This window comes from Heterodontus francisci, chromosome 27 (assembly GCF_036365525.1).
Source record: "Heterodontus francisci isolate sHetFra1 chromosome 27, sHetFra1.hap1, whole genome shotgun sequence".
NCBI lineage: Eukaryota > Metazoa > Chordata > Chondrichthyes > Heterodontiformes > Heterodontidae > Heterodontus > Heterodontus francisci.
The window spans coordinates 66,555,042-66,582,396 of NC_090397.1; the positions used below are offsets into that span (position 1 = coordinate 66,555,042).

The 27,355-nt window shown below is 42.8% G+C and overlaps 1 protein-coding gene across 7 annotated transcripts in view; it reads left to right on the plus strand.

The window, feature by feature from the left end:
• Positions 1–27,355, plus strand: part of sfmbt2 (Scm like with four mbt domains 2) — a 225,592-nt gene that overhangs the window by 156,585 nt on the left and 41,652 nt on the right. For all 7 annotated transcript variants that reach the window (XM_068059522.1, XM_068059517.1, XM_068059520.1 and 4 more), the window contains 4 exons: positions 19,712–19,825; positions 22,332–22,374; positions 25,496–25,557; positions 26,443–26,582. In XM_068059522.1, the coding sequence (XP_067915623.1) occupies positions 19,712–19,825; positions 22,332–22,374; positions 25,496–25,557; positions 26,443–26,582 (359 nt within the window). The remainder of the gene's footprint in view (positions 1–19,711; positions 19,826–22,331; positions 22,375–25,495; positions 25,558–26,442; positions 26,583–27,355) is intronic.

Below are 27,355 nucleotides of genomic sequence, written 5' to 3' on the forward strand. Positions count from 1 at the left end.
TAATTGGGGCTCTTTCTGGGGTAGGTGGGACCTCTACAAACAGGATGGTCTTCACCTGAACCAGAGGGGTACCAATATCCTGGGGGGGAGATTTGCTAGTGCTCTTCGGGGGGGTTTAAACTAATTCAGCAGGGGAATGGGAAACTAAATTGTAGTGCCAGTGTACAGGATGATGAGAGTAGTGAGGTCAGGGATATGGTTACAAGGACGCAAGAGGGCACTGGCAAGCAAGAACCTGGTTTAAAGTGTGTCTACTTCAACGCCAGGAGCATCCGGAATAAGGTGGGTGAGCTTGCAGCATGGGTTGGTACCTGGGATCTCGATGTAGTGGCCATTTCGGAGACATGGGTAGAGCAGGGGCAGGAATGGATGTTGCAGATTCCGGGATTTAGATTTTTCAGTAAGAACAGAGAAGATGGTAAAAGAGGGGGGGGTGTGGCATTGTTAATCAAGGAGAGTATTACAGCGACAGAAAGGACGTTTGAGGACTCGTCTACTGAGGTAGTATGGGCCGAGGTTAGAAACAGGAGAGGTGAGGTTACCCTGTTGGGAGTCTTTTATAGACCTCCGAATCGTTCCAGAGATGTAGAGGAAAGGATAGCAAAGATGATTCTCGACAGGGGCGAGAGTAACAGGGTAGTTGTTATGGGGGACTAACTTTCCAAATATCGACTGGAAATACTATAGTTCGAGTACTTTAGATGGGTCAGTTTTTGTCCAGTGTGTGCAAGAGGGTTTCCTGACACAGTATGTAGACAGGCCAACCAGGGGCGATGCCACATTGGATTTGGTACTGGGAAATGAACCCGGCCAGGTGTTAGATTTAGATATAGGTGAGCACTTTGGTGATAGTGATCACAATTCGGTTAGGTTTACCTTAGCGATGGGCAGGGACAGGTATATACCGCAGGGCAAGAATTATAGCTGGCGGAAAGGAAATTATGATGCGATTAGGCAAGATTTAGGATGCGTAGGATGGGGAAGGAAACTGCAGGGGATGGGAACAATCGAAATGTGGAGCTTATTCAAGGAGCAGCTACTGTGTGTCCTTGATAAGTATGTCCCTGTGAGGCAGGGAGGAAGTTGTCGAGCGAGGGAGCCGTGGTTTACTAAAGAAGTTGAAGAGCTTGTCAAGAGGAAGAAGAAGGCTTATGTTAGGATGAGACGTGAAGGCTCAGTTAGGGCGATTGAGAGCTACAAGCTAGCCAGGAAGGATCTAAAGGGAAAGCTAAGAAGAGCAAGGAGAGGACACAAGAAGTCATTGGTGGATAGGATCAGGGAAAACCCTAAGGCTTTCTATAGGTATATCAGGAATAAAAGAATGACTAGAGTTAGATTAGGGCCAATCAAGGATAGTAGTGGGAAGTTGTGTGTGGAATCAGAGGAGATAGAGGAAGTGTTAAATGAATATTTTGCGTCAGTATTTACAGTAGAGAAAGAAAATGTTGTTGAGAATACTGAGATTCAGGCTACTAGGCTAGATGGGATTGAGGTTCACAAGGAGGAGGTGTTATCAATTTTGGAAAGTGTGAAAATAGATAAGTCCCCTGGGCCAGATGGAATTTATCCTAGGATTCTCTGGGAAGCTAGGGAGGAGATTGCAGAGCCTTTGTCCTTGATCTTTATGTCGTCATTGTCGACAGGAATAGTGCCGGAAGACTGGAGGATAGCAAATGTTGTCCCCTTGTTCAAGAAGGGGAGTAGAGACAGCCCTGGTAATTATAGACCTGTGAGCCTTACTTCGGTTGTGGGTAAAATGTTGGAAAAGGTTATAAGAGACAGGATTTATAATCATCTTGAAAAGAATAAGTTCATTAGAGATAGTCAGCACGGTTTTGTGACGGGTAGGTCGTGCCTCACAAACCTTATTGAGTTTTTCGAGAAGGTGACCAAACAGGTGGATGAGGGTAAAGCAGTGGATGTGGTGTATATGGATTTCAGTAAGGCGTTTGATAAGGTTCCCCACGGTAGGCTATTGCAGAAAATACGGAAGTATGGTGTTGAAGGTGATTTAGAGCTTTGGATCAGAAATTGGCTAGCTGAAAGAAGACAGAGGGTGGTGGTTGATGGCAAATGTTCATCCTGGAGTTTAGTTACTAGTGGTGTACCGCAAGGATCTGTTTTGGGGCCACTGCTGTTTGTCATTTTTATAAATGACCTGGAAGAGGGTGTAGAAGGGTGGGTTAGTAAATTTGCAGATGACACTAAGGTCGGTGGAGTTGTGGATAGTGCCGAAGGATGTTGTAGGGTACAGAGAGACAGAGATAGGCTGCAGAGCTGGGCTGAGAGATGGCAAATGGAGTTTAATGCGGAAAAGTGCGAGGTGATTCACTTTGGAAGGAGTAACAGGAATGCAGAGTACTGGGCTAATGGGAAGATTCTTGGTAGTGTAGATGAACATAGAGATCTTGGTGTCCAGGTGCTTAAATCCCTGAAGGTTGCTACCCAGGTTAATAGGGCTGTTAAGAAGGCATATGGTGTGTTAGCTTTTATTAGTAGGGGGATCGAGTTTCGGAGCCACGAGGTCATGCTGCAGCTGTACAAAACTCTGGTGAGACCGCACCTGGAGTATTGCGTGCAGTTCTGGTCACCGCATTATAGGAAGGATGTGGAAGCTATGGAAAGGGTGCAGAGGAGATTTACTAGGATGTTGCCTGGTATGGAGGGAAGGTCTTACGAGGAAAGGCTGAGGGACTTGAGGTTGTTTTCGTTGGAGAGAAGGAGGAGGAGAGGTGACTTAATAGAGACATATAAGATAATCAGAGGGTTAGATAGGGTGGATAGTGAGCGTCTTTTTCCTCGGATGGTGATGGCAAACACGAGGGGACATAGCTTCAAGTTGAGGGGTGATAGATATAGGACAGATGTGAGAGGTAGTTTCTTTACTCAGAGAGTAGTAAGGGCGTGGAACGCCCTGCCTGCAGCAGTAGTAGATTCGCCAACTTTAAGGGCATTTAAGTGGTCATTGGATAGACATATGGATGAAAATGGAATAGTGTAGGTCAGATGGTTTCACAGGTCGGCGCAACATCGAGGGCCGAAGGGCCTGTACTGCGCTGTAATGTTCTAATTCTAAAAAAAACTCGGGGTGGGAATCAAGTTGGCAAGAGTCAGGCCAAGCACCAAATCTCCATTATAATGCCAGTATAAGATTCTAGTGATTTTAACTCTTGGGCCTAATTTTAAGATGATTTATAGGCTGTCTACCTAATCTGATTGGGTGGAAACAGGCATTTGCAGAAGCCATTAGTATGGCAATTTAAACTCCTCCCCCCCCCCCCACCTCCCACATTCCCACTGGGTTGAAATTGAACCCTTATGTTTTTAGAACTTATGTTTCATTATATTGGTGGCATTGAATGTATTTGGATTATATCTATTTGGCATAATTTAAGAATAACGCTCTTAGAAAAGTTTGACCATCTGGTTTTTAAAAAATCTCATCCAAGCACAGGAGTAACTAACATTTTAAGTCATATTTCAAGATTTTTGCCCATTTGATCTAGAAGGAATCTTGGCAATGACTCCCAGCAACACACAAGCTCTCTAGAATGTTGATTAAGCCCAATACCTGGAGTATCATATGAGGTAATTAATAGAACTAAAAACAAGAAATGCTGGAAATACTCAGCAGATCTGGCAGCATCTGTAGAGAGAGAAGCAGAGTTAACATTTCAGGTCAGTGACCCTTCTTCAGAACTGGCAAATATTAGAAATGTAAAAGGTTATAAGCAAGTAAAGCGGGGTGGGGCAAGAGATAACAAATGAGAAGGTGTAGATAGGACAAGGTCACAGAATAGCTGACCAGAAGGTCATGGAGCAAAGGTAAACAATATGTTAATAGTGTGTTGAAAGACAAAGCATTAGTACAGATAGGGTGTTAACGGACTGAAAATTGAACAGCCGCAAATACAAACATGAAAAAAAACAGTGGGTAAGCAAACTGAACAAACTAAGATGAAATAAAATAAAATAAACGCAAAAATATATATATAAAAAAAGGAAAAAGAAAAAAATAGCTAAAAATAAAAGTAAAATGGGGGGCCCGTCATGCTCTGAAATTATTGAACTCAATGTTCAATCTGGCAGGCTGCAGTGTGCCTAATCGGTAAATGCTTACCCACTGTTTTTTTGCATGTTTGTACTTGCGACTGTTCAATTTTCAGTCCGTTAACACCCTATCTGTACTAATGTTTTGGCTTTCAACACACTATTAGCATATTGTTTGCCTTTGCTCCACGACCTTCTGGTCAGCTATTCTGTGACCTTGTCCTATCTACACCTCCTCCATTGTTATCTCTTGCCCCACCCCCGCTTTACTTGCTTATAACCTTTTACATTTCTAATATTTGCCAGTTCTGAAGAAGGGTCACTGACCTGAACTCTGCTTCTCTCTCCACAGATGCTGCCAGACCTGCGGAGTATTTCCAGCATTTCTTGTTTTTATTTCAGATTTCCAGCATCCGCAGTATTTAGCTTTTAAATTAATAGAACTATGTATACTTACAACACCAGATAAGTTTGAGACAAGACAGTGTTATTAGAACATCTTGAGAGGTGTCAGTTTTCAACACAGAGAGCTGGAGTATGCCAGGCATTATGTTTCTCTCCGTTTCTCTTTTTTTGCTTAAAAAAAGCCTATAGCCAGTTTGAGTTTGAAATTGCCAGTGCAACATAGAGGTTTTGCTTTCTCCAACCAGAGGAAGGACATGAGAACCTCTAGATTGAGGCATTAACACCTGTAGTATATAAGAGAAAAGATAAAGGCCAGTGAAGGAAGTTTGTGTAATTTATTATTTTTGATGTTAGGAGAGATGATGGGAAATAAGTTAATCTTGCTGAGATAAAAATATTCTGTTATTTTGATATATCCAAAAGAATTAGAGACTTAAAATATATGTATTTGTCAACCACATACATTTTTGTGATTTTAATCTGGATGTACTTGAAAGAAATGGGAAATACATGGTGGAGGAGGAAAAGTTTAACTCTTCAATCACCCTGTTATTTACCTGAGAAAAAAGTGAATGAAACGGGTAAAGTTCTTCACTCACTGATGCAGACAACCTTTGTTCTGATAAAAATTAACAAAAATTGTAGATTTTGACTCTTGGATCTAGTTTGATTAATATATATTGTTAGAAGTACAGGTCGAAACTTTACAAGTTAATTTTTTTGTTCTAATAAGTAGGAGCAGGAATAGGCTTGACGGCCCTTCAAGGCCGCTATACGCAATTTAGTAAAATCATTGCCTATCCTCAATCTCAAATCCACTTTATAAGCATGTAAGAAATAGGAGCAGGAGGAGGCTATATGGTCATCAAAGTACAGTAATTAAATTTCGATTGGATTAAAGTCTTTGCTGTTAAATGTTTTACAAAGCATTTTCAACAGTATTGTCTCTAATCAAGAGGAGGAATTGTGTGTAAAGGACAGTAACATTCTAAAAAGTCAATCTCTAAGTCTGTTTTTGTGTAAAATCAATACATTGAACTAGGTTTTTATTCATTATAATTCAGGAAGATCTTGGTTTTGATTTTTATTAATCTGCAACATATACTGCAATTTTTAGATTGCTCGCAAATTATTTTTTACGTTTTGTGTATCTTTAATTATAAACCAGATGCAAATTAGATATCAGTATGGATTTCTTTGTTCTACAACATTGACACTGTAATTTTCAATTAAATGCTGGAAGCAATGAATCATGTGAAAAGGGAAAGGAAAGATGAGGGTGAATTTTGAGTTCATGCTTATTTGGGGTCCTTTTTTTGGGCTACAGTGCTAAGGCTGTAGTAAGATTATGTTGATGTATTCTCTAAGTATTACACAGAGATAAATTTTGGTAAGATTTTTATCAAAGCTCCTGAGGCACCTTTCATCCTGAATCTTGCCGAGAAACATTCATAATGACAGTAGACTTGCAGAAAACTTGAAATAACTTTGTTGTGCTAGTATGACAGCTTTTAAAACAGTGTACAAGTGGAATCATGTATTAATAAGACTTTATTCTTAAACTTCAAACACCTTCAAAGATCTCTGAAAATTTTATATTATAGTACAAGACACATTTTCAGTGAATGCAGTGCAAGTTTTTCTTAATTTGGTAGGTACCAGAGATAAGAAAATTGTGTCCAATTTTAACCTAACTCATCCTATTCCCACCAGGTGGGTTATCTTAAAATCAAGGCTCAAGAGTGATAAGTTACAAAAGCACAACAGAGACGCAGTAATTTAAAGACCAAGAAATGGGATGCAAATTTAATATCACAAATTCAGAACAGTATTAGTAACAATTAGCAGAAAATACAGAAGAATTACTAACAGTATCTTAAACAAAGAGCGGAAGTTATGCTTTCAGTTGACATACATTTATAATTATTGTGGAGTTGGAGTGGGCGGGGGGTGGGGGGTGTGGTTGGTGGTTAGCAACCCAAACCAACAGCAGTTAATGCAACTTGTGACCAAGACCAGCAATGTGAATTCAGGAAATGGAAACATTGTTGACACACACAAAAAAAAACTGGCTCATCAAACCATTTATCAATAGCATGCAGTCAATAACTTTCCAACTCTTCTTACATGTCACTTTGATTCACCTCACAGTTAAAAAAAAAATCTTTCAGAAACATTTACATTGTTTTTCCTGTAGAGCAATGACCAGAAGCAGAAATGGATTCATTTCTAAGAGCTTTGGTAATCTACTTGAACAAGATGGCATATCTATTTTAGCATAATTTCTATTTCAGTTGGAGTATTTCTTCATTGATTAAATAAAAGTGAATTAAGTGGATGAAGGCATGATTTTGTTTCTGAAAATGCCCTATTTTCTGGCAAAATAAAATTTAGATTTAAAATGATTGTCTCAAGTTGTTAAGGAACACCAATGTATTTACTTAGAAAAGTTCAAAATGTTATCAAAGGAAATCGTCTGAATTGTTTGTATCACAAATATCCACACAGAGATAAACAAACCTTTGAAATATTTCAAAATTGTGTAGTACTGCCTTTTAGATTGCAAAAAAAACCATTTTGAAAGTATCAATCCCTGAAACTTACGGGAGCGGGCTGGAGGTGGTGCGGGGGGAAATGTAAAATTGAAAGGGAGGTGGGGGGTGCCGTTCCCATCGCCTTCCTACCTCCACTCTAATTTTAGGAGCAGTGTGGGAGATCACACATGGCCCGCCTGCTCCAGGCCAACTAATTGCAACTTGAGGGCCTGCTCCTGCCGTGGCTGGCATTTTACCAGCAGCGGGTGGGCCCTTCGCCATGCGGGGAGACTGCCACGTTAACACTGGCGGCCTCCTTGCAGGCCCCAGTGTGCCCTCCTGATCGGGCATCCTATGTCCCACGGAGGGCCCCACCCCCCCACCCAGCACAAACCGGCCCCACTGGAGCACCTTCCCGCTCCCCCCAACAGGGCCCAGCCACAAGTCCCCAGCGAGGTCCCATACACAGCTTAATTCTGGGGCTTCCTCCACTGTGGCTACTCCCGCTAGCTGCAGTCCCAGCAGTGACCACTGCTTATGGTGGCGCTGCTGGGACTGAAGAGCTGCTGGCCCGCCGATTGGCTGTCTGCTGTTGGAGGTGGGACCTCCTGCTTCAACGGGGCAGAAGTTTTGCCCAAGGCCAACTAAGGGCCTGGGCCATGTAAAATCACGCATGGCTTCCAGGCCCAGTGGAGGACCTTCTGGCCAGTGGACGGGGCCTCTGCCCTAACATAAAATTCCAGCCTTAGTTTGTATGTGCGCTGCAACTAAGAGTGTGAATTATTCCAGTTATATTGCACTAAAAATAAACCATGGACTGAATTTTGACGGGTGGGCTGCGTAGGCTGGGAGCATGAGGTTTCAGGTGGGAAAACTGGAAGTTTGGGGGGTGGGATCCCCGACCCTGGGGAACGGGATGATGGTTGGTTTGATGAGGGGGTATTGCGGGAGGGGAGAAGCACTTGCTTTCTTCATAAAGTTATCATCTCCCTTTGGTTTCCCGACATGCTTGGAATTTTTCCTGATTTAACTCCCACACGTATCCAATTTCACACACTGGCTGGAGTGAGCTAGGAGGTGGGGCTGAGGGTGTAAAATAGGGTGGAAGGTGGGGGCAAGGGGGTGGCTGCCGTACCTGTTCCCTACCCACTCTCGCTGCCATTTTACCAGTAGTGGGGAAGGTGGCAAATGGCCTGCTTGCCCTTAGATCAGCTGAGGCCCTTAAGTGGCCAATTAATTGCCGCTTAAGGACCTCTTCCCGCCGCCACTGGTATTTTTGGTTGGGCACTTCAGCACCTAAGGAAGCTGCCTGGTAATATATAGCAACCTCCTTGACGGCTAGGGGGGCACTCCTGATCAGGCACCCTAATGGAGGCCCCCCCCCCCCTGCAGCACGGGCCGCCCTTGCTAAAACAACCTCCGACACCCACACCCTTCTCCGGGGCCTAGCCGATTGTTCTCGGCAAGGCCCGACCCCAGCTTATCTTTTTGCAAGTCAGTGTCCGTGTTCCTTCTCTTGCTGGGTGTAGTCCCAGCAGTGGTCACTGCTCCTGGTGGTGCTGCTGGCCCTCTGATTGGCTGGCAGCTCTTGGAGATGGGACTTCCTGCCTCAGAGGGGCAAAAACCACAACTGAAGCCCATTTAATTAGAGCCTGAGCCATGCAAAGTAGCAACGTGGCTTTCAACCCTGGCAGAGGCCGGCTCACCCCCGGCTTTGCAGCTGGTGGACAGGGCCACCACCTCACCATTAAATTTTGGCCACTGACTCATGTTAAGTTCCTCCATGATGTCTTTTCCTGTAAGATCCACTGAAATAAACTAGAGAGAGATGATTTTTCTAGGCCATTGCCTCTCTAGGGAATGTCGGAACTCTCTTGCTTTAAAGCTGGCCTGTGATTTTCAGGACCTTCAGCAGGGGAGTGGGTGTAGAGGGCAAGTGAAGCTTGGCCTGATGTACAGTTGCATGTGCAAGAGGCCTGAAGCTATTCCCTATTTTTCTGTCTCCAGTGTCAGTGCTAGATCCTGTACCTGAGGCTGAACTTTAATTGGAAAAACAGGCAAGTTTGGGTTAGTGTCAGAAATCTGTTTTCCAATCCAAACCCCCCACCAACTAAAGCCAAGTGGGCAACGAACCCAATCCAAGGAGGTGGGTTGCAGCTTTAGATTTGATAATGAGGTTGTGGGCCTATTTGCTGTACAGCTTCTGAAATTTAACTGCTATCGGCTGGGTTTCCCAAATGTCAGGTTACCTAGCAGCTTCCTTAAAGCATGGACTTGGTGGCTTCAGGAGGTAAGTGCCTTCACACCTACCTCAGGGATCCAGGTCCCTGCCTAGAGAGTTTTCAAGATTGGGACCTCCCCTCCCCCCGCCCCCAGCCGCCTTCCCGAGATGTCCAACCTCCCTGCTCCCCCACCCCCAAAACCAAGCTCCAATTTTCTCCCCCAGCACCACTACCAGGCCCTGCTTCCCTACCTGCCCCCGCTTGCCCACCACTAAACCTCCGAACTCTTTCTCTTCCCCACAACCACCCCCACCACCTGCTTCACCACCCCCCTGCCCCCCACCCACCATTTCAGGATTGGCAGCCTCCTCCATTGCTTTTGGGAATTTGCTAATGAATCTGTTTTCACCACCCTTTCAGACAGTGGGGGAAATTTTATTCTGGTGGTGGGGGTCTCGACATCCGGAAAAAGCGACTCCGAGATCCTCGCGTTGCCTCTCCTTCAGAAGGGGCGCTAAATTTAGTGTCAGTCCGACACTTAAGTAGATAACAGCGGGCCTTCCACAGGATCAAGGACCCCGTCTCCAGAAGTCATGCCCTTGGAGAACTGCCGGCCAATCAGAGACTGGCAGCTGCAGTGCCACCGTGGCCGTGGTGGCTGCTGCTGGAGGTGCACCTACCGGAGGTCAAGGAGTGTCACTGGACCCAGGCCTCAGGTAGGTCAGGGCAGGATGGGTCTCATGGGGTGGGGGAGGGTGGTCGGCAGCAAGGGCAGGGGGGTGTCTCTCAGAAGGCCCCCCCTCCCGATGCTGGTTCCCTTGTGCAGGCACTGTGCCTTTTAATGAGGGACCCTGCCTTCCAGAGCCGGGAAGCAGCCCACACGGTTTTCCATGCCCTCCCCATTGGCCTGGATTTTACCGGCCCCCCGATTGTTAGGGGTCGTGGCGGAAGGGCCTAGAAAATGGCTCCGGGAGAGTCCCGCTACAGGCCTCGACGCCGGGAAGGCCCGGCCCCATATTGCTGGTGGCGGCAAAGCCTTGTGGCGGCACCCCCGCCACTCAGCAACATGAGCCAGATTTACATATTTTTAAAAAATGCCAATTACTGAATTAAATACTTACCTGCTCCTGCTGTCCATTTCGCTGCCATATTGGAGCCAGCGGCTGGAACCCCAGCGCAGTCCGGTCTCCAACCGTCGATGTAAAGTGGAACACCGGTGGGGAGGGGGGAGCAGATAAGCTATCAGGGTGGGAGGGGGGCGAGTGGAAAACAACTAATTTCATTGATCTAGTGGGTGCCGGGAAGGGGTAAAGGGTGGTAAATTTTTGGGGGGGGAGGTCAGATGCACAAAGTTAGTATTTTGTGGGGGGAAAGGGGAAGGAATGAATTGTTTGGTCATTGGGGGGTGGGAGAGGGGCTTGAAACTTTCATTTATTGGAATAAATTCTAAGTATTTCTTTAAAAATTCAGATTACGTGTAAGGTCTTAAAGCCCTTTAAAAATGGCGTCGGTGCCTGCAGAATGGCGGCAGACACTTTTGCCAGGGATGGAGCGCCCGCCCCCTCCACGTCATTGGGTGGCGGGGGTGGGGGTGGATTGCCCTGACCATGTAAATGAGTCGCCATGTTTAATATCACTGCAACTCCGCAGAATAAAGCCCGTGCTTGCAGGCCGCCATATTTTAATCCACGCCATTGTCTTCCAGATTGTTACAGCTCATTGCATGAAAAACATTCACCTCACCTCCCCTGGTCCTTTTGACAATTATCTTAAATCTGTGGCCTCTGGTTATCGATCCACCTGCCAGTGGAAACAATGCTTAGCATAATTTTGAACACCGCTATTAAATCTCCCCTTAACCTTCTCTGCTCTGCAGGGAAAAAACCATGTTTCTCCTGCCTTCTCCATATAAATGAAGTTTCCCATTCCTGGTGCCATTTTATTAAATCTCTGCCTTCTCCAAGGTTTTTGCCATCCTTTCCAAAGTGCGATGCTCAATATTGGAAACAATAGTCCAGCTGAGACCTAAGCAGTGATTTATCGAACCAAAAAGCCTGCTGTCTGCCATAATTTCCTTCATTGGCCAAAATATAAAACACAATCTGCATTGAAATCACCCTTCACAAAGTTTGATGATGTTAAAGAACGTAGATCAAAATGCATTTCAAGAACGTAACACAGCTCAATGTTAGGCTGATATTAATAAACCATTGTGAGCTTTGCTCTTCCAGTTTATAACACTATCTCAATCTCTTGATTTTGCAACACACCAAAAATTATGTATTCGGATATTACATAATAATTATTAATCCATAACGTGGAATCCATTATGGAGAAATGGCAGTGGTTGTCAGTTTGCTGTGAAATCTACTACTCCCAAAAAGGCTCTTATCTAATCTGAGGAATCAAAACACTTGAGCTTTGGTCTTGCAGATTACACCATGTGACTGATCTTACAATTTATATTGTAACACTTTAATGTGGTTAATGCCTTGCCGTCATTCCCTAATGTTCGTTCCATATTTTATACATTTCATGTTTCAGATAAAAAAGTCTTACTATGATCCAGTTGTGTCAAGGATTTTTCAAAAGTTGTAAACCAGAATGGCTGTTACTTTTTATCTTTTGAACAGTTAACGGTGATATCCCAAAAGCTCAGCACTTGAACACTTCATGCAAGTTGCCAGATGCACATCTATCTCCTTTCTCACCAGAGAGCCAGGTGCCAGTCACTAACAGAAAACAAAATCTTAAAAATTACAGTCACTTCAAAATCTGGATATTTGATGCTAATGCTGTTGATAAGGTGTGACTTTCCTATTAATTGCATAGAAAGCCTGGCAAAACAGTTCCCCCCGATATCAATGGGAACATCTTTCAACTTTTACATTATGAAAGGAAAACTCAGAGGATTGAATTTGTTTTCATTACAGAAATGACTGAAGGGCTAAGAGGAATGGTTAGCAAATTATTTAACGTGGATTGCACACACTGAGCTAGACGATATAGAAATAAAATGAAGCAGTTTCAAGTAGATTAGAATTCTTCTCCCCAACCCATCCCTCAACAGAGGAGTGGTATTACAGTAAAAGCTTGTACATAGAACAGTTAATGCATGAAATTTAGTAAATATGTATGCAACAGGTCTAGATGATTATCTGACTCATTATCATTAAGCGTTCTAGAAATGATGAAACAGCATGTGGAACATTGAAAAAATCTAAGCAATATCAATTTATCTCATATATATATATGATTGATACTAGAAGGTATCTCCATCTACATTTTAATGACTGCTTCCTTTTAATTTGAAGAAAGAGCAAGGTGTAAAATGGAAATAGGGTAGAGTGTTACACGGAGAAAAAGAGCTAATCAATTTCACTCTATAAAATTGGTTTTGGAAAAGCTTTTTTGAGAAATATGGGGCTGAAACTTAACTCCCAAAAACAAATGGGTTGGAATCAGGTGAGATATTTAAAACTTACAAAACATCTCAAACCTGTCTCCATCCCATCTACTTTTCAGTTTCAGGGAGGCACGACAAGGGGCAGGCAAGGAGCCGGCACCCACAAGGTGTGCTCTCCATTTAAGTATTTAAATGAGGTTGGCAGCCTCAGTTTTAACCTACTTTGTGGGTTTTACAGTGGGTGGCCGGGTTATCCAGGCCTCAGGAAACCTGGCAGCAGAAGCAAAGTGAGGACAGCTTCAGGGAGCAGGTGAGTACATTTACAGCACAGCTTGTGGGTCAGGAGGAGCAGGAGTATTCCCCCTACCCCCACCCCACCCCACCCCAAAGAAATCATGGATCTGAGCTACCTGGTCCTGCGACCTGCTTCAAAGTACTCCCCGCTCGACTTGAAGCCAAGCCTGTAAATCAGGCTGACTTCCAGGCAGGGAACCTGTGATGGCCAAAGAACACACACAATGGAATTAAAACTCCACAGCCTGTGGGGAAACCCAGACTTCCAGGTTTCCCATCTGAAACTCCGTCCCTCTCCAGGCCTATATGTATCTATAATGCATCAGAAGTCTAGTGTCAGCTTTGCTCAGTGGTAACAGTGATTTTTAAAATAAATTACAGGACTAAATTCTTTTATGACGCTAACATCAAAACCTTATTAAGAATACTGTTTTAAAGTCATCATTTGAGAGAAGCATTTAATCATCACTACACAAGACAAGACTTTACAGAGAGAGTGATTGCCCTTGACGTCAAGGCAGCATTTGACCCAATGTGGCATCAAACAGCCCCAGCAAAATTAAAGTCAATGGGAATAAGAGGGAAATTCTCCACTGATTGCATCATACCGAGTACAAAGGAAGATGGTTGTGGTTGTTGGAGGTCAATCATCTCAACCCAGGTATTGCTGCAGGAGTTCCTCAGGGTAGTGTCCTAGGCCCAACCATCTTCAGCTGCTTCATCAATGACCTTCCCTCCATCATAAGGTCAGAATTGGGGATGTTCTCTGATAATTGCATAGTGTTCAGTACCATTCACAGCTCCTCAGATACTGAACCAGTCCATGCCTGTTTGCAGCATGACCTAGAAAACATTCAGGCTTGGGCTGATAAGTGGCAAATAACATTTGTGCCACACACTTGCCAGGCAATGACCATCTCCAACAAGAGAGAATCTAATCATCTCCCTTGACATTCAACAGCATGACCATCAACATCCTGGGGGTTACCATTGACCAGAAACTTAACTGGACCAGCCATTTAAATACTCTGGCTACAAAGCAGGTCAGAGGCAGGGAATTCTGTAGTGAATAACTCACCTGTTAGTCATAGAGATACAGCACCGAAACAGGCCTTTCGGCCCACCGAGTCCGCGCCGACCATCAACTACCATTTATACCAATCCTACATTAATCCCATTTTCCCTCAATTCTCCTACCACTACCTACACTAGGGGCAATTTTTTTTTTACACAATGGCCAATTTACCTATCAACCTGCAAGTCTTTAGCATGTGGGAGGAAACCCACGCGGTCACAGGGAGAACTTGCAAACTCCGCACAGGCAGTACCCAGAACCAAACCCTGGTCACTGGAGCTGTGAAGCTGTGCTGATAACCACTGCGCCACTGTGCCGCCCCTCTTGATTCCCCAAAACCTGTCTACCATCTACAAGGTGCAAGTCAGGATGGCGATGGAATACTCTTCACTTGCCTGGATGTGTGCAGCTCCGACAACACTCAGGAAGCTCAACACCATCCAAGACAAAGCGGTTCACTTGATCGGCATCCCATCCACCACCTTAAACATTCACCCCCTCCACCATTGGCGCACAGTGGCAGCAGTGTGTACCATCTACAAGGTGCACTGCAGCAACTTGCCAAGGCTCCTTCAACAGAACCTTCCAAACCCACGATGTCTACCGCCTAGAAAGACAAGCAGATGCGTGGGAACACAATCACCTGCAAGTTCCGCTCCAAGTCACTCACCATCCTGACTTGGAACTATATCGCTGTTCCTTCATGTCACTGGGTTAAGATCCTGGAACTCCCTTCCTAACAGCACTATGGGAGTACCTGCACCACATGGACTGCAGCGGTTCAAGAAGGCAGCTCACCACCACCTTCTAACGGGCAATTAAGAATAGGCAATAAATGCTGGCCTTGTCAGTGACACCCGCATCCCAAGAACGAATTAAAAAAACATATGTTCATTGATTTTTTTTTCTCCTGAGTATCCTGAACAAAGGTGATATTTCAGCACATTCTTATAAACAGTATTGACATTCAGTTGTTTAATCTGATGGCATATTTGTTATTTTATCCAGCAGTATTTTCTTCTATGTTGTCGCTGTCTGATACTTTGATAGATGATGTATTAAAGAGCAGCTAAGATTCACTTCATTAACTACTTCATTAACTACTTCACTGGAGTTCCCTAAATGTGCTTTCACTGTATTTTCTAGATGCACAGTTAGGATCAAATTTAGTCTTGCTGGAAGCAGTTTTTCCGATTGGTCGAGCTGGCGACAATGGCAGCTCCCCTCTCCATACAGGCAGTAAAGAACTCAGCTATCAAAAAACACTTGCCCATTCTACTTTTCATTTTACCATTTTTATCAACAAACACACAAAAAGGTTAAACAATACATGCAAAGGCTGTGCAAATATGAGTATTGAGATCACATGTCCAGTGATGGTTTCAAATACTCATTTTTTTTATTTACTGATCAAAATTGCAATAAGCCACATCTGGATTCCCGATTAGCCACATGTCTAATACGCTGGCCACTACCTGCAACACAGTGGGCTGGATTTTTTGGAGGAGGAGGAAGTCCTGCTGCCCGGCTAAAGCAGAAGTCAACCCCTCTCCGGCGGATGGCAGGACGCTGGGGCAGCATTTTGCTGGCAACAGCCAATTAACAGGCTGCTGTCAGGGTTACTATCAAGTTGAGGACAGCTACCCGCCGCTCCCAACCCCACCCTCAGAACTGCCAGTCTAATCAGAGGGCCAGCTGCTCAGCAGCCTCGACAGTGCCACTGCTAATAGTGGCGAGTGCTGAGGCTCATCACGAAGGAGAGGGCGCCTAAATGCCGTGGTGCCCTCCAAGACTGTTGAGCTTCTTTGGGGAAGCCAGGGCCAGGCTGGCAGGCTCTGGTGGTTGAAGGGTGGTTGTTCTGGGGGCGGTGACTTGGGCGCGGGGACGGCCATTGCTGCTGGGGGACCTGTCCGTGGAGTGCACATCAAGGGACAAAGTATTTTAATCACAGAATCATAGAATAATACAATGCAAAAGAGGCCCTTTGGCCCATCGAGTCTGCACCGATACATTAAAGACACCTGACCTGTCTACCTAATCCCATTTGCCAGCACTTGACCCATAGCCTTGAATGTTATGACGTGCCAAGTGCTCATCCAGGTACTTTTTAAAGGATGTGAGGCAACCTGCCTCTATCACCCTCCCAGGCAGTGCATTCCAGACTGTCACCACCCTCTGGGTAAAAAAGTTCTTCCTCAAATCCCCCTTAAACCTCCTGCCCCTCACCTTAAACTTGTGTACCCTCGTAACTGACCCTTCAACTAAGGGGAACAGCTGCTACCTATCCACCCTGTCCATGCCCCTCATAATCTTGTACACCTCGATCAGGTCACCCCTCAGTCTTCTCTGCTCCAGCGAAAACAACCCAAGCCTATCCAATCTCTCTTCATAGCTTAAATGTTCCATCCCAGGCACCATCCTGGTGAATTGCCTCTGCACCCCCTCCAGTGCAATCACATCTTTCCTATAATGTGGCGACCAGAATTGCACACAGTACTCCAGCTGTGGCCTTACCAAAATTCTATACAACTCCAACATGACCTCCCTGCTTTTGTAATCTATGCCTCGATTGATAAAGGCAAGTGTCCCATATGCCTTTTCACCACCCTATTAACCTGCCCTTCTGCCTTCAGAGATCTATGGACAAACACGCCAAGGTCCCTTTGTTCCTCAGAACTTCCCAACGTCCGGCCATTCATTGAATACGTTCGTGTCACATTACTCCTTCCAAAGTGAATCACCTCACACTTTTCAGGGTTAAATTCCATCTGCCACTTTTCTGCCCATTTGACCATCCCGTCTATATCTTCCTGTAACCCAGGACACTCCACCACACTGTTAACCACTCAGCCAATCTTTGTGTCATCCGCAAACTTACTGATCCTACCAACACCCCCCACCGCCCATTAATGTACAATTTAGTTTTTGTTTATTTTAGTATGTATAAATACGAACCTCCATATGCTATAAATATCTCATTTAATCAGATCTCTTTTTTATTGATATAGCAGAACCCTTACTATTCATCCTGCACAGAGTTGAACTAAATTAGATGTTTTTTTGCAGAAATTTGCTTTCTTTTTGCCCCTGTGTGAATGATTTTACTTGTGCAAGGATCTCCAATTTTGCAGCATAATACAATCAAGAGACTCAGCCTGACTTACTGTGACAGTCAGATAACACCAAAATTATTCTATTGAGAGCATACGTGACACACAACCTCAAACTGTATGTTAGGTACATCAGAATATCTGCTGAAACAATAACAATATTGTTCATTGTTCTGTGAAGTATGTATAATGCAACTACTTAACAAATTCAGAAACAAAAGAAAACTGTTCCTCAATGGACTAGGTATCCAGAAACACATTTGTTGTAACTACTTTTTATATTTTTGCTGTAAGCTGGAAATAGTACAATGCCGTTTCTGAAATTCCAGCGCAAAAGCATGATGGAAACCTATTTAACTTTAAACATTTAATTCTTTAGCATGAAGCAGAATAAATCCTCAGGGCACAATGTATGAGTGCCGATGCACATATGGTGAATAAAATTCAACTTGCACATAGTAATCAAGAGCCATGTTGATACTTCCCAGTGCCATTTACAGAAGCTTTTTATTCCATAGTAGCTAGAATGGATTTAGCTCTTAAACATTTAGTGAGTTGTAACTATTACTGTAAGCAATTATATATCATAAACAGTTTTCCTGATGTTGGGTGTATGCATCTGGGTGTAATGAATTTAAACAGCTGCTAAAAGACAACACAACATTCTCTGCTCTGACAGTGAAAGTTCATATTTAATCTGCATGCAAAGACAAAGGACGATTCCTTCTGTGGTGGTAATCTCAGCTGTCAATGACCACTGATAATCGAAAATCAGCCTAAACTCATTGAATTTCAGACTACCAATGCTGAAGTCATGACTTGCTCATGGAAATTAGCAAATTAGCATCCAAATGAAAACTGGCTAATCACCCTGTTCTTAGTTTTAAAAAATAAATAAAGTCAGCTGTTTTTCATGAAACCTAAGTTCAAACTAGTTAGTTAGACAAGAAAAAACTGTTCCCATTAACTAATGGTATAATGACTAGGGGACACAGATTGAAGGTTTTGGGCTAGAGATGCAGGGGGAATGTGAGGAAGAACTTTTTTACGCAGCAGGTAGTAATGACCAGTGATCGCCAGAGTTGGCGGGCAGCCATAAAGGCGGGGCTAAAGTGTGGCGAGTCGAAGAGACTTAGCAGTTGGCAGGAAAAAAGACAAGCGCAAGGGGAGAGCCAACTGTGTAACAGCCCCGACAAACAAATTTTTCTGCAGCACCTGTGGTAGAGTCTGTCACTCTAGAATTGGCCTTTATAGCCACTCCAGGCGCTGCTTCACAAACCACTGACCACCTCCAGGCGCTTACCCATTGTCTCTCAAGACAAGGAGGCCAAAGAAGAGTAATGACCTGGAACTTGCTGCTCACAAGGGTGGTGGATTCAGAGACAATCAATGACTTCAAAAGGAAATTGGATGGCCGCTTGAAAGAAATAAGCTTGCAGGGCTAAAGGGATCAAGTGGGGGAGTGGGACTGACTGGATAGCTCCGTGGAGAGCCGGCATGGACTCGATGGGCCAAATGGCTGCCTTCTGTGCCATAAATGTCTCTATGGTACTCTATGAAACCAAGCACCATTTTCAAACACAGTAAGTGAAAATTAGCTTAAATGTCTGGCCAGAATTATTTAAGATCCCTAATAGTAACTTGCTGCACAATTCCTGTAAGTTTCATGATTGCATCCATTACTCTTTCAATTTTTTAAAAATGTTCTTTTTTTTAACAAGATATTATTCTGCTCTGAAATTCATGTCCTGTGTTTCTAAAGTTTTATTAAAATTCAGTATTTTTTGAATGTAAGCTGCATTATGGAATTATTGTAATATTTTGTTTGTGCATATTGGTTCTTATGACAATTTATATTTGAAATAATCCAGTTTCATTTGTTAAAATAGATTGTATATGGTCAGGTTTGAAAAGAAAATCCTTTAACAAGATGGTTAGAATGTGGAATTCTCTGCCACAAACTGTTGCATGGTATTTGCTTCGATGTTCCTTTTAAAAGTGTATGAGATGGTTGCTTGAACAGAAAATATGAAAGAATATGGAGATTAAGCAGGGGAGTGGGATTAGATTACATTGCTCATAGAAAAAAATGCCAGCATAGATTTAACAGGCCATTTATCCTGTTTTGGGCTGTAACCTGTGATAATTTTATGGTTCTATAGCACACTTTAACAAACATAATTAAAAGCTACAAAAGAAATAACTTGTAGGGGTTTTCTGAAGATTACGCATAAACCAGAGAAAGTAAGGAAAGATATTGGACAAGCATTTTTCATTCATCCTTCTGATTTTATCTATTTTCACTGTAGCTGGCTGAAAATGTAGTCAAGCTTTTTGAACAGGGACTATTGCAGGTTAGTCACGACAGTATCAGTTGGTTGAAAATGTATTCTGTCAACTTGGCTTACCTAAACGTAACTGGGTTTTGACTTGATGTTTCTAACATTTTACATGGTATATTCAGACTCTTAATCAATAAGCATCGAACCAAATAGGCACTGCTATTATTTTTACAGCATAAATTGAAGAAGTACTTCATCAAAGGACAACACAACAGTGGGTGATGACTTGTTTTTAAGTAACTGCATTTGTAATATAACTCAACTGTATTCCAGACTCTAAGAAATCTATCCCTGAATACATTGTCGATGTAGAGTCAATGGACATTTTTCCAGTTGGTTGGTGTGAAGCGAATGGATATCCTTTGACCCCACCATATCGTGCAGTCTGTAAGTATTGCCAAGAAATCACATATTATTAAGATTGTACCAAATCCATATTAATTTGATTCGTCAGTCTTTTAGACACTTTTTTACCCTTTGTGTAAATTCTAATTTAAGTTAGATGATTTTAGTTCAGGAACCCTCAAGTGGTTACATTTTATGTTTACCCACTAAGTTAAACCAGGGGATATCTACATTTTTTGAGTTTTAATCCAGGAACACAGACCTCCCTTTTAGGTTCAAATTGTTTAATCAAATTAGATTATTTTGTTTGGATTGTCTCTTTTAATTTGGATATGTAATTAGATTGTCATACAACTCTCAAGTTACATTACAGAGGATTTCTCAACCTATGGCTGGGATTTCACATTGGATGGATGGGAGCTGGCCACCAACTGAAAAGTTGGTGGTGCACCCGCTTCCACCTCGCCTGGGGATCCAACCTGCATTTTACGGGTCCCCAGGCTTTAATTGTTCTGAGGCGGGACTTCCACCCGCTTGAGGGAGGAAATCCTGCCTCATTGAGCTGCCGGCCAATCAGCGGGCCAGCAGCTCTTAGTCCCAGCAGTGGCCACCGCTTCATAACGTCTCTGACCTGAAACGTTAACTCTGCTTCTCTCTCCACAGATGCTGCCAGACCTGCTGAGTATTTCCAGCATCTCTTGTTTTTATTTCAGATTTCCAGCATCCGCAGTATTTTGCTTTTAAATTAATTAATTCGTTTGTGAAGAGTAATATTAGCTATTGCATTCCGATTCATGGAAGTTTAGGTGTGTTTCCTATTGGTGGAGAAGGAGGAGCCATAGGCCATCCAAGCAACTCTTCTGTTTCAGATAGAGTTGTTAGTTATGTGTCATGCTGGGCCCCCACCTGCCAAGAATGAGACATATTAATTTCACCATATGGACATTAAATTTCAAATTGTTGCTGGGAAGAAGAGAAGGCTTGTTACATGGGCTGCCAGACACTTGGATGGAGGACATTTGCATACCAATGGAGACAGGAGAGGTTACTTCCCTTATCCACTTAACCTAAAATGGACTTTGATCACCAGGTATTGTGTGTAAGAAGAGACATTCCAGGGTTGGTAGGACAAGAGAATCCACAAACACAGAAACCATTTGGTCACATGACTAACCTGCTGGCCAACTTGGGAGTTTTTGAATTGTGCACCGACAGTTTTTGAACTGAGAGAGGCTGTTTGTTCTTGGACAGAGTCTCTGTCTGGTCCCATCTCTCCTGTCTGCTCCCATCTCTTTCTTACAAGCCTCTGGACCCACTGAAGACACATGAACCTCAAGTGAGAAAAGTCTGCTACATTGAACACGGTTTAAGAAGTATACTGGGCCCCAATGAAAAGCAAGACCTATCTACAATCAAGGACTCTACAGCAAGCTCGAAGAACAGTGACCAAAACCATCTTCAGATATTGCCTCAAACTTTTCCACTTTATTTCTTCTGCTCTTTTCTGTCTCTATCTGCATGTGTGTATTGCATATGCATGCTAGTGTGGGCGCATTGTGTATCCGTAGGCGTTAACCGAATTAGAGTTTAAGTTTAATAGAGTTCAACCTTTCTTCTTTAAACCTAAGAAAGCCTGTTTGGCTGGTTTCTTTGCCTTACAATTGGAAAGCAGTGAACAAGGATTCACCAAGGGGGAACTAAAAACAGGGTGTGTTTAAAATTACGGTAAGACCAGGTGAAGGCTGAGAGGGAGCCCCTAGACCCCTGCCTCACCTGGTCGTAACATATGCTAAACCTTTAAAATTTCAAGGCCTTTTTGCATAAAAATAAGAGTAATTCTAGATTTTACCACTTGGGGCATGGGATGCACATACAGTGCAGAGAGACGGAGAGAGTCATAATCAAATGAAAATAAACATTGTTATGTTATGGAGATTAAACTAGACAGTCTTTGTGTCTTTGATTAAAAGCTCAATTCTGGAGAGAGTAGGATGATGACATTACGCACCATCTGGTTTAGCCTGAGACAAGGGATAAGGATGGAGTTTTACGTGGGGGAGAAAGACTATGGCTTCAGTCTTCCTGATGTTTAAGCCGAGGAAATTACAGCTCACGATATCAGACAACAGTCTGATAACACAGAGGCAGTGGAGGGGTAGATATTGTATATGTGTCAGTATGCGTCCCTTCATGGACTGAGGTTGATTTTCGTATGACCCTTTGCATTGGGTGAGCAGAATGAACACACAACCCATCACATGAAGTTCACCATTGAAGTCCAATGGAAAAAAAGGGTGCAGGGTATTACTGGGGCTGCCAATTCGTTATTGCACGCTTTGCCCTTCTGCCAAAAATCCATTTCACCCATATGGACTTTTAAAGTTGTTCTCCTTGATTTCCCCCCCCCCCCCCACCACAACCACCACCCCCCCCACCCACCCCGCCAGGGTCAGGAAACTGACGGCCTTCTATGTTATGTGAAAGATGTTGCAATTCGAAGAATTGAGTCTATACAGCATAAATAATCTTTCTTTCTATTAATTCACAGGCCAGAAGCAGAAGAAAATTGCAGTAGTACAACCAGAAAAGCAGTAAGTTAATAATTAAATAGTGATCTAGTGCATTTAAATACCTCTGCTGCCCTAATCAGAATCTATTTGTTGCACTGATGTGCAAAGCTCACTGTCAATTCTACTGGGCTGAATTTTAACAGCCCTTCGATGTCGTAGATCATGGTGGGAGGCCCGTAAAATACTTGCGGGAGCGGCCCGCCACGACCCACGCACTAAGACGGCCCTTATTATCAGCGGCAGCGAGGCCTCATTTCAACTTCATTTAAATAAAATGCAAATTGTCCTACCTGCTCCCGGTGGCTGTCCCATGCCAATTTTATGGCTGCTGGCTGCAACTCGTGCGCCTTTGGAACTCCATACGGAGTTCCGAGGCGAGACACTAGTGGAGGAAGGGGGAGGACTGAAATTATCAAGGCGGCGGCGGGGAGGGGAAGCAGGAAAAACATTTCTTATTGACTGTGGGGATGGTGGGAAGGGATTTAGGGTCAAAGGGAATAAAGTTCGGGTAACTCACTTTTTAGTGGGGGGGAGTAGGACAAAAAACTAACTGCTTATTCACTGAGGGATGGAAGAGGGGATTGCAGTTGTGAACAGATCTTTATTTAAAATCATTAACAAACCGGTCCCTTTAATCATTGAAATTTCATCTAAGGGCTTGAAGCCCTTTATAACTGGTTCCTGCACGGTGGCGCCGGGCGCCTTTGCCGGGGACGCAGTGGCTGCCCCCTCTGTCATTGGGGCAGCCGTTCCGCACCCTCCATTTAAATGAGCCCCCACACGTAATATCGCAAGGGCTCTGTGGCGGCGCTTCCGTGTCGGAAGATCGCCGACTTCAAAGCGCGCTGACACGGAGCGAGGCATCCTGATAAAATTCACCCCCCTGTGTCTGCATTTAGTGATCTGTACTGGAGAATAACTTGAATAACTGTTTTTCTTAAATGTCTGTTGACTTGATAGTGTTTTATGATCATTGTATATATGTAACATTGTCAACCATACTGGGTCGTAACATACAATCTGATTTTTTTCTAAAACACGCATTTTAGATATTTCTGCACCTTTTCAAAAATCTCCTACAGTTTCTGAAACATAAAAAATCATTTTTTGCAGCCTTAATTTTCATTGCTCTATTTTTTGTTTCAGCTCTTTTAAAAGGCATGTTCTCATTACTAAGTGCTATTAAAGTATGATTTTATAATTTGTTTTCACAAGTTTAATCCTTGTCTTAATAAGATCTGCTGTCTAATGGCACAGTACGTGCCCTGTTTCCAGTCTGATATATTAAAATAAATCCCAGTAACGCTGCTGGCTCAGTAGGTAAGTGAAGCATTGGAGCTTCTTAGCTATATAAACCAAGGCCAGGTTCTGTCCCTTGTGATGCCATGTAAGTTGATCTCAGATAGAGGGTTCTGTGCCCTCTGATGGAGAGGAGAATTGGCCAATCTTTCCACTTCTGGTAACTAATTTGGAAAATGTACGCATGTAGATATCAGCTGAGGGCAGCATTAAGTTCAGCTGAGATGCTCCTTATGTTCAAATTGTCCAATAACGTTCGTTGTCCTTGTTCAAACATGAACTGTTATTTGGGTTAAATATTACAGAGTTTCTGCAGCTCAAAAGAATAGAGAAAATTTGACTCAGTGAAATAAAAGGAAACATTATGAAATAGTGAGGCTGAGGACCAATTTAAAGTAGTTAGCACTGTAGCAAAGAGTAGAGGAATTTATTTTCCTTTTGCTGCTCAGTGTAGCATTATGACCAGCACTAAATATCCCACTTTCTTATTTTAGAAAGTCAACTTAAGTTTAAAAATTTAAAAAGGCATTCCACATAAAAATAGAAGATAAAAAGCAATCTGGTTTGAACAAAGTTTTCTTGCAAATCACAGGATAGTTGATTAATCCTCTGCAAATTTTAGAAAATAGTCATCCTCTGAATTATGATACATCACTGGATTAAAAGAACCTGCAAGAAGCCTGCTCCTAGATGTGTGTTGCTCAACACTACTACTGAGAGGCAGTCAAGACTGCAAAGGTGTCTTGCTTTCTCATGTTATCATGCTGCAGTGAGGAAGCACCTCTTTTCTGTTTTGTATCTCAATGATAGCTAGGGCTTGACAGGGTAAATGTTGAGAATATGTTTCCACTGGTGGGGGAATCTTGAACTAGGGAACATAGTTCCAGAATATGGGGGCACACATTTAAAACTGAGATGCGAAGGAATTTCTTCTCTCAGAGGGTGGTGAATCTCTGGAATTCTCTACCTCAGAGAGTTGTGGAGGCTAGGTAGATAGAATTTTGAAATCTCGAGGAGTTGAGGGGTATGCAGAGCAGGCCCGAAAGAGGAGTTGAGGCCTGGGACAGATCAGCCATGATCTTATTGAATGGTGGGGCAGGCTTGAGGGGCTGAATGGCCTGCTCCTGCTCCTATTTCTTATGTTCTTATCTGAGAAGAGAAACTCATTGGAAGGACATAAACCTGTGTAATATCACTGGGTGCTGTAAGGTGTCGATTTGCCTGGTTGATCTGAAATGAATTTGTATTTAACAATATAAAAATGGCAGTCCAATCCTAAGAAAATAATTCATTTTGTTTAAAATAATAATCAAAAATCATTGTTCTTCTCTTCAGATGGGCAAAACCTGCCAGTGTAATGATTTGCTGTATGTATAGCCACTCAATTAAGAATATGGGGAAAAGCCACAAGAAAAGTCCTGCAAAAAAATAGTTATTCATTTTTAGAATAGTTTGAGTTTTGCAATGAAAACAGAAATCCAGTTTGGACAATGTCACAGTGCTGGTTTTCCATTTTGTATTCTGATGTGCCACATTTACAGAATATAACCTAAGTTTTAAACTTTAACTCAATTTTTGTTACTCGTACAGCCTCCTAAAATATTATTTTTTGGAGTCGCCAACCCTCTGCTTAAAGTTGAGAAAAAAACAAGTTGGTAATTTTAACCTAACCCACCTTGTGGGAAACTGACTGGTTTGGATCACCAATGCTCAGTACTATACTGCACAATACAGTTACTCTGTGAGATAATGGGTGAACATTATAACTTGTTTTATAAAAGGGCTGTATTAGTAGTTTCAAGATTGCAGTTCTGAATTTTACTTGTTTTGTGTCTAATGATAGACTACATTCCATACCCGTGGAGCCTGTCCCTCATGACTCTTGCCCGATTACCACAGAAGCAGGTACGATACTAATGAAAGGATATGGATAAATAGCCTGCTTGTTGTCATCATAGATGGTCTGATTGCTGGCACTTTGCATGAAAATTACGTTTGGCCATTAAAACTAAGGGGCTAAGTGTTACTCCAGTGTGTTTTGTTGAATGATCATTTTGTTTGGTCCACTGGCTGGAGATCTGATTTTGTATTTTTTTTAAAAGACAAGCTGCCAGCAAAGTCATCCTTTCAGTTTAAGATGATCACCTAGTTTGTAACACCGTATCCGACACTGCAATGCATGTAAGGAGAGAGACAAAATATCTGCTAATTTCCCAGCAAGTGCCAATACCCAGGAAGTTTAAAGGAACTACCTGTTCTCTCAGCAAGCAGAAAAATACTGCCAACTGCTATGTTTGAATGACTAAGTGACTGTCATGTGACAAGCCCCTCCCCATCTGTTGTTTTAAGCTGGTGTTTCCTTGTAGGTCCAGGAAGAGCTGCTGCCCTATGACCAGCTTCCACTCCCCAGCCATTCCAGACAGGGAACTTACTGGGAGTTAAAATTGGCAGGGCCACATGTTGTTGATGCCAGGATGATTTGCTGCCTGCCGTGGTCTCTATTTCCTGTCCCAAATTAAAATTGAGGCTTTCGTTCTTATTTTTGATCTCCTTTGTTGATTGAGGTGTATATCTGTATGTGTTTTTACACAGCACTAACAATACCTCTTGTTTATATTTGAATCACTTATTTTAATTAATGTTATATATTTCCTTTGTTTTTACTGCAAAAATTTCCTGCAACTTTACATTGTAGGTTTGTGGTATGATTAGATCTCCTCAATTTTAACACAGTCCTTCATAACAAAATCCAAATCATGGAAGCAAGCTTGTTTTCTTTCTTTTCCGTAGGTACTACCAATGGCAAGTACTGCTGTTCCAAAATATATTTCAATCATCGCTGTTTCTCAGGTCCATATCTGAACAAAGGACGAATAGCAGAACTTCCTCAATCAGTTGGACCTGGAAAATGTGTGCTCGTTCTGAAGGAGGTAGGCTAGATGGAAAAGTTTAAATCATATTTCCCAGCTAACCACAATACTTTAAAATTAAGAGTTAATATTAATAAAACCATGATACCCAAAAGTTCCAAACTTGGACCTTCATGACCTGTCAAAATCCCACCTCCACACTAGACAATTGAAAATATAATCTGTAGTAAGTTAGTCAGGTTGGCAGAAAAGGAACATGAATTTCAATGAAAGCCTGAGTAAGGTAGATAGGAAAAAGAGCAATATAAATAGAAAGAAGGGAATGAGAGAAAATTTGGCAGGAAGAAGAGGGTGACAGATGCAAATTTGAGACCGAGAGGGAGAAGGAACCATTGCCATGCTCTTGAACTGGCAAAGGAAGTCTTAGAACTTGGGGCCTGCCATTTTATTAAATTGAGTATAATTCCAAATGAATAGTTTTCCCCGGGTATTTGAATTCTTAGCCAGTCACCACAAGTGGGTCAAAAATGAATGTAGCAACCAACTTGTGACTTCACTAAGTGGAAAGGAGACTGTAACATTTTCTTGTTCCCTCCTATTGATAGTATGAAGTGTAATATTGTAAAACATGCTATTCTTGGTTTCACGTCTGGACTACTCAAACGGGAATTTAATTTGCTAAGGAAGAATCTGTTCAGTATTTAGAAAAATGATTGCTGAGCACTCGAATGTGATAATGCAAGGGCCTTTCTTGGATTGGGAGATATATTGCATTTTGGAATATTTCGCTAAACTGTTTACTGGAGCAACCAAATTTGGTAAATCTAAGAGAA